We start from the raw sequence: 7,708 nt of genomic DNA, 5'->3' as shown, positions 1-7,708 counted from the left end.
TAGCCGTCTCTCCTCTGCCGCTGGTTTTAACAGGAGGGTGAAGTTGCCCCGAGATGATGATCTTGGGACAGTTTTGTATTTTCCCACTAATGGTTCAGGATCGGGGGAAGCTGATCCTAGATCTGTACCTAACAAGGCTGAGGTCAATTCCAATTGAAGGCAGTCAATTCAGGAAGTGATTTTTAATTAAACATTTCAAAAAGGAAAAAGGTATATAAAATAAATAGTTTCTACTGCTCAGTTTGAGGTCATTGAAAATATATTGTTTTTCAAATTTTGATTTGTTATTTAAAGTTCACTTCCTGAATTGACGGCCTTGAATTTGAATTGCCACCAGCCCTCGTACCTGCGGAGAAACTTCCCCTTGGAGCATTTTATAATAGCTGTTATGTCAACACCTCCGTCTCTGCTGTCCGTCTCCTTACTTCTGCAGACCACAGAACCTGCTGGGTTGGAATTCAAAAAACAACACAAATTGTAACCAACGGAAAAAACAAAACCACAGAAGCAAACCGTGTCCTTTTCAAGTTCTTGGAATTTATTGAGTTTCCCTTTTTCATTCTGGATGAGTTTCAATGTCAACAAAGATAAAATATGCTGCTTCCTGTCCTCTTGTAACTCAGATCTCATCTGGTTCTTGATTGGTTATTTTGTTTTTGTTGTTTCAAACACGAAATAAGAATCAGGACTTTAGAATCTACTGTACACCGGTTCTGGATAAATCAACTTCCTGTTTTTAACTCCTCCCACCCATCCTGTATTCTGTCCAATCAGAAGGCCTGTTTTACTAACTCGTCCCACCCATCCCGTCATCGGTCCTATCCCGAAGAGCTGTTTCACTTCTTAACAATCTGGATGACGTCCTCGTGCTCCATGATGTGTGTTAGCCCCACCCGCTGGGGGTCGAACTTGGTGCTGGTGCCCTGGAACACAACAGGAAGACAGTCACACAAAATGGAGTCATGAAAGAAAGATACAGTGTTTTATAAACGCAGAGAGAGAGCAAACCCAACGTTGCTAGCATGCTAGCACGGGATGCTGCTAACTTACCCAGACCAGGGAGTACTTAAACTGGCTGGCTAACGTTCTGTGGATCCGATGGCACTGCAGGGAGAAGAGGGAGACCGTCGTTAAGGCTTTAGCTCAGCGGGTTAAAACACGGTCTGGTGCCGACGACCTGGGGTTCAAAGCCAGGATGTCAGTGTGTTCAGCTCACCACATGTTCTACAGATGCTCCTCTCCTCATGATGATGGCATCGCTGAAGTCAGGCCTCTCTGAAACAACAAGACCACAATTCAACAGGAGACACCAGGGGTTCTAAACACAGCGTGGGAGACACCAGGGGTTCTAAACACAGCGTGGGAGAGACACCAGGGGTTCTAAACACAGCGTGGGAGAGACACCAGGGGTTCTAAACACAGCGTGGGAGAGACACCAGGGGTTCTAAACACAGCGTGGGAGACACCAGGGGTTCTAAACACAGCGTGGGAGAGACACCAGGGGTTCTAAACACAGCGTGGGAGACACCAGGGGTTTAAACACAGCGTGGGAGACACCAGGGGTTCTAAACACAGCGTGGGAGAGACACCAGGGGTTCTAAACACAGCGTGGGAGAGACACCAGGGGTTCTAAACACAGCGTGGGAGAGACACCAGGGGTTCTAAACACAGCGTGGGAGAGACACCAGGGGTTCTAAACACAGCGTGGGAGAGACACCAGGGGTTCTAAACACAGCGTGGGAGAGACACCGGGGGTTCTAAACACAGCGTGGGAGAGACACCAGGGGTTCTAAACACAGCGTGGGAGAGACCAGGGGTTCTAAACACAGCGTGGGAGAGACACCAGGGGTTCTAAACACAGCGTGGGAGAGACACCAGGGGTTCTAAACACAGCGTGGGAGAGACACCAGGGGTTCTAAACACAGCGTGGGAGAGACACCAGGGGTTCTAAACACAGCGTGGGAGACACCAGGGGTTCTAAACACAGCGTGGGAGAGACACCAGGGGTTCTAAACACAGCGTGGGAGAGACACCAGGGGTTCTAAACACAGCGTGGGAGAGACCAGGGGTTCTAAACACAGCGTGGGAGAGACACCAGGGGTTCTAAACACAGCGTGGGAGAGACACCAGGGGTTCTAAACACAGCGTGGGAGAGACACCAGGGGTTCTAAACACAGCGTGGGAGAGACACCAGGGGTTCTAAACACAGCGTGGGAGACACCAGGGGTTCTAAACACAGCGTGGGAGACACCAGGGGTTCTAAACACAGCGTGGGAGAGACACCAGGGGTTCTAAACACAGCGTGGGAGACACCAGGGGTTCTAAACACAGCGTGGGGGAGACACCAGGGGTTCTAAACACAGCGTGGGAGAGACACCAGGGGTTCTAAACACAGCGTGGGGGAGACACCAGGGGTTCTAAACACAGCGTGGGAGACACCAGGGGTTCTAAACACAGCGTGGGAGAGACACCAGGGGTTCTAAACACAGCGTGGGAGAGACACCAGGGGTTCTAAACACAGCGTGGGAGAGACACCAGGGGTTCTAAACACAGCGTGGGAGAGACACCAGGGGTTCTAAACACAGCGTGGGAGAGACACCAGGGGTTCTAAACACAGGGTGGGAGAGTGTGTGTGTGTGTGTGTGTGTGTGTGTGTGTGTGTGTATGTGTGTGTACCTCCTCTCTTCTTAGTGTAAAGACAGATGAGCGCCAGGTATTCCCACAGCCTCTCTAGCAGGTAGTCCAGGTTCAGCTTCATCCCACAGCTAACAGGGAGAACACAGTCAGACAGAGAGACACAGTCAGACAGAGAGAACACAGTCAGACAGAGAGAACACAGTCAGACAGAGACACACAGTCAGACAGAGACACACAGTCAGACAGAGACACACAGTCAGACAGAGAGACACAGTCAGACAGAGAGAGACACAGTCAGACAGAGAGAGACACAGTCAGACAGAGACACACAGCCAGACAGAGAGACACACAGCCAGACAGAGAGACACACAGTCAGACAGAGACACACAGTCAAACAGAGACACAGTCAAACAGAGACACAGTCAAACAGAGACACAGTCAGACAGAGACACAGTCAGACAGAGACACACAGTCAGACAGAGACACAGTCAGACAGAGAGAACACACAGTCAGACAGAGACACAGTCAGACAGAGACACAGTCAGGCAGAGAGAACACACAGTCAGACAGAGACACAGTCAGACAGAGAGAACACACAGTCAGACAGAGACAGTCAGACAGAGAGAACACACACAGACAGACAGACAGAGACAGAGACACAGACAGACAGACAGACAGGGTAGTTTCTGACCTGATGACGACGCTGTGGGGTTCATGAGCCAGTCTGTCCACCTCCTCTATAGAGATCTGATCCACCTTGTTGTACACCTACACACACACACACACACACACACACACACACACAACTACATATTCATTGGTCTGGTACAGATATAGAACAGGTACGTATAAACATAGAGCTAGATCATAGATCAGGTACGTATAAACATAGCGCTAGATCATAGATCAGTTACGTATAGACATAGATCATAGATCAGGTACGTATAGACATAGAGCTAGATCATAGATCAGGTACGTATAAACATAGAGCTAGATCATAGATCAGGTACGTATTAACATAGAGCTAGATCATAGATCAGGTACGTATTAACATAGAGCTAGAATATAGATCAGGTACGTATTAACATAGAGCTAGATCATAGATCAGGTACATATTAACATAGAGTTAGATCATAGAACAGGTGCGTATAAACATAGAGCTAGATCATAGAACATGTACGTACGTATAAACAGGGCATGTAAACTCGGTTCCCAACAATGACGTCGATGAAGTCATCAGGAGTGCTGTCTTCTCGGAACAGAACCTCCGCATTGAAGATTTCTGAGGTGGATCGTTAAGGTTCTACCTACTGTTCTGAGGTGGTCCGTTAAGGTTCTACCTACTGTTCTGAGGTGGTCCGTTAAGGTTCTACCTACTGTTCTGAGGTGGTCCGTTAAGGTCCCACCTACTGTTCTGAGGTGGTCCGTTAAGGTTCCACCTACTGTTCTGAGGTGGACCGTTAAGGTTCTACCTACTGTTCTGAGGTGGATCGTTAAGGTTCTACCTACTGTTCTGAGGTGGATCGCTAAGGTTCTACCTACAGTTCTGAGGTGGACCGTTAAGGTTCTACCTACTGTTCTGAGGTGGATCGTTAAGGTTCTGTCTGTAGTTAAGGTTAAGTTAAGGTTGTGTCTGTAGTTGGTGCTGGTATTGTGTCTGTAGTTGGTGCTGGTATTGTGTCTGTAGTTGGTGCTGGTATTGTGTCTGTAGTTGGTGCTGATATTGTGTCTGTAGTCAGTGCTGGTATTGTGTATGTAGTTTGTGCTGGTATTGTGTCTGTAGTTGGTATTGTGTATGTAGTTTGTGCTGGTATTGTGTCTGTAGTCAGTGCTGGTACTGTGTCTGTAGTTGGTATTGTGTCTGTAGTGGGTGCCGGTATTGTGTCTGTAGTGGGTGCCGGTATTGTGTCTGTAGTGGGTGCCGGTATTGTGTCTGTAGTGGGTGCCGGTATTGTGTCTGTAGTTGGTGCTGGTACTGTGTCTGTAGGCAGTGCTGGTACTGTGTCTGTAGGCAGTGCTGGTACTGTGTCTGTAGTTGGTATTGTGTCTGTGGTTGGTGCTGGTATTGCGTCTGTAGTTAGTGCTGGTAATGTGTCTGTAGTTGGTGGTGTGTCTGTAGCTGGTGTTGTGTCTGTAGTTGGTGCTGGTATCGTGTCTGTAGTCAGTGCTGGTACTGTGTCTGTAGTTGGTATTGTGTCTGTAGTTGATGCTGGTACTGTGTCTGTAGTTGATGCTGGTACTGTGTCTGTGGTTGATGCTGGTACTGTGTCTGTAGTTGGTGTTGTGTCTGTAGTTGGTGCTTGTATTGTGTCTGTAGCTGGTATTGTGTCTGTAGTTAGTGCTGGTATTGTGTCTGTAGTTAGTGCTGGTATTGTGTCTGTAGTTAGTGCTGGTATTGTGTCTGTAGCGGGTATTGTGTCTGTAGTTAGTAGTGGTATTGTGTCTGTAGCTAATGCTGGTATTGTGTCTGTAGTTGGTATTGTGTCTGTAGCTGGCACTGGTATTGTGTCTGTAGTTGGTATTGTGTCTGTGGTTGGTGCTGGTATCGTGTCTGTAGCTGGTATTGTGTCTGTAGTTGGTGCTGGTATTGCGCCTGTAGTTGGTGCTGGTATTGCGTCTGTAGTTGGTGTTGTGTCTGTGGTTGGTGCTGGTATTGTGTCTGTAGTTGGTGCTGGTGATGTGTCTGTGGTTGGTGCTGATATTGTGTCTGTGGTTGGTGCTGGTATTGTGTCTGTGGTTGGTGCTGGTATCGTGTCTGTAGCTGGTATTGTGTCTGTAGTTGGTGCTGGTATTGTGTCTGTAGCGGGTGCTGGTATTGCGTCTGTAGTTGGTGTTGTGTCTGTGGTTGGTGCTGGTATTGTGTCTGTAGTTGGTGCTGGTGCTGTGGTCAGGGCTGGTATTGTGTCTGTGGTTGGTGCTGGTATTGTGTCTGTAGTTGGTATTGTGTCTGTGGTTGGTGCTGGTATTGTGTCTGTAGTTGGTATTGTGTCTGTGGTTGGTGCTGGTATTGTGTCTGTGGTTGGTGCTGGTATTGTGTCTGTGGCTGGTATTGTGTCTGTGGTTGGTGCTGGTATTGTGTCTGTAGTTGGTATTGTGTATGTGGCTGGTGCTGGTATTGTGTCTGTGGTTGGTGCTGGTATCGCGTCTGTAGCTGGCATTGCGTCTGTAGTTGGTGCTGGTATTGTGTCTGTGGTTGGTGCTGGTATCGCGTCTGTAGCTGGTATTGTGTCTGTAGTTGGTGCTGGTATTGTGTCTGTAGTTGGTGCTGGTATTGCGTCTGTAGTTGGTGTTGTGTCTGTGGTCAGTGCTGGTATTGTGTCTGTGGTTGGTGCTGGTATTGTGTCTGTGGTTGGCGCTGGTATTGTGTCTGTGGTTGGCGCTGGTATTGTGGCTGTGGTTGGCGCTGGTATTGTGTCTGTGGTTGGCGCTGGTATTGTGTCTGTGGTTGGTGCTGGTATTGTGTATGTGGTTGGTGCTGGTATTGTGTCTGTAGTTGGTATTGTGTCTGTGGTTGGTGCTGGTATTGTGTCTGTAGTTGGTATTGTGTCTGTGGTTGGTGCTGGTATTGCGTCTGTAGTTGGTATTGTGTCTGTAGTTGGTATTGTGTCTGTGGTTGGTGCTGGTATTGTGTCTGTAGTTGGTATTGTGTCTGTGGTTGGTGCTGGTATCGTGTCTGTAGCTGGTATTGCGTCTGTAGTTGGTGCTGGTATTGTGTCTGTGGTTGGTGCTGGTATCGTGTCTGTAGCTGGTGTTGTGTCTGTAGTTGGTGCTGGTATTGTGTCTGTAGTTGGTGCTGGTATTGCGTCTGTAGTTGGTGTTGTGTCTGTGGTCAGTGCTGGTATTGTGTCTGTGGTTGGTGCTGGTATTGTGTCTGTGGTTGGTGCTGGTATTGTGTCTGTGGTTGGCGCTGGTATTGTGTCTGTGGTTGGCGCTGGTATTGTGTCTGTGGTTGGCGCTGGTATTGTGTCTGTGGTTGGTGCTGGTATTGTGTCTGTGGTTGGTGCTGGTATTGTGTCTGTGGTTGGTGCCGGTATTGTGTCTGTAGTTGGTGCTGGTATTGTGTCTGTAGTCAGTGCTGGTACTGTGTCTGTAGTTGGTATTGTGTCTGTAGTGGGTGCCGGTATTGTGTCTGTGGTTGTGCTGGTATTGTGTCGGTGGTTGGTGCTGGTATTGTGTCTGTAGTTGGTGCTGGTATTGTTTCTGTAGTTGGTGCTGGTATTGTGTCTGTAGTTGGTGCTGGTATCGTGTCTGTAGTCAGTGCTGGTACTGTGTCTGTAGTGGGTGCCGGTATTGTGTCTGTAGTTGGTGCTGGTATTGTGTCTGTAGTTGATGCTGGTACTGTGTATGTAGTTGGTGTTGTGTCTGTAGCTGGTATTGTGTCTGTAGCTGGTATTGTGTCTGTAGCGGGTATTGTGTCTGTAGTTAGTAGTGGTATTGTGTCTGTAGTTGGCATTGTGTCTGTAGCTGGCACTGGTATTGTGTCTGTAGTTGGTGCTGGTATTGTGTCTGTAGTTTGTATTGTGTCTGTGGTTGGTGCTGGTATTGTGTCTGTAGTTGGTATTGTGTCTGTATCTGGCACTGGTATTGTGTCTGTAGTTGGTGCTGGTATTGTGTCTGTAGTTGGTATTGTGTCTGTAGTTGGTGCTGGTATTGTGTCTGTAGTTGGTATTGTGTCTGTGGTTGGTGCTGGTATTGTGTCTGTAGTTGGTATTGTGTCTGTGGTTGGTGCTGGTATTGTGTCTGTAGTTGGTATTGTGTCTGTAGCTGGCACTGGTATTGTGTCTGTAGTTGGTGCTGGTATTGTGTCTGTAGTTGGTATTGTGTCTGTGGTTGGTGCTGGTATTGTGTCTGTAGTTGGTATTGTGTCTGTGGTTGGTGCTGGTATTGCGTCTGTAGTTGGTATTGTGTCTGTAGTCGGTATTGTGTATGTGGTTGGTGCTGGTATCGTGTCTGTAGCTGGTATTGCGTCTGTAGTTGGTGCTGGTATTGCGTCTGTAGTTGGTGTTGTGTCTGTGGTTGGTCCTGGCATTGTGTCTGTAGTTGGTACTGGTGCTGTGTTTGTGGTTGGTGC

General features: G+C 48.2%; 1 protein-coding gene across 3 annotated transcripts in view; it reads right to left on the bottom strand.

Moving 5' to 3' along the window:
- Nucleotides 1-517: 517 nt before the first annotated feature.
- The window catches only part of LOC139568568 (developmentally-regulated GTP-binding protein 2-like), a 29,398-nt gene continuing 22,207 nt past the window's right edge, over nucleotides 518-7,708 (bottom strand). For all 3 annotated transcript variants that reach the window (XM_071390506.1, XM_071390491.1, XM_071390497.1), the window contains exons 9-14: nucleotides 3,822-3,919; nucleotides 3,329-3,405; nucleotides 2,677-2,765; nucleotides 1,217-1,275; nucleotides 1,051-1,104; nucleotides 518-923 (exon numbers count right to left, since the gene is read on the bottom strand). In XM_071390506.1, the coding sequence (XP_071246607.1) occupies nucleotides 837-923; nucleotides 1,051-1,104; nucleotides 1,217-1,275; nucleotides 2,677-2,765; nucleotides 3,329-3,405; nucleotides 3,822-3,919 (464 nt within the window). In that variant the 3' untranslated portion in view covers nucleotides 518-836. The remainder of the gene's footprint in view (nucleotides 924-1,050; nucleotides 1,105-1,216; nucleotides 1,276-2,676; nucleotides 2,766-3,328; nucleotides 3,406-3,821; nucleotides 3,920-7,708) is intronic.

This window comes from Salvelinus alpinus, chromosome 1 (assembly GCF_045679555.1).
Source record: "Salvelinus alpinus chromosome 1, SLU_Salpinus.1, whole genome shotgun sequence".
Taxonomy (NCBI): domain Eukaryota; kingdom Metazoa; phylum Chordata; class Actinopteri; order Salmoniformes; family Salmonidae; genus Salvelinus; species Salvelinus alpinus.
This window is presented reverse-complemented; position numbering and strand designations above follow the sequence as displayed.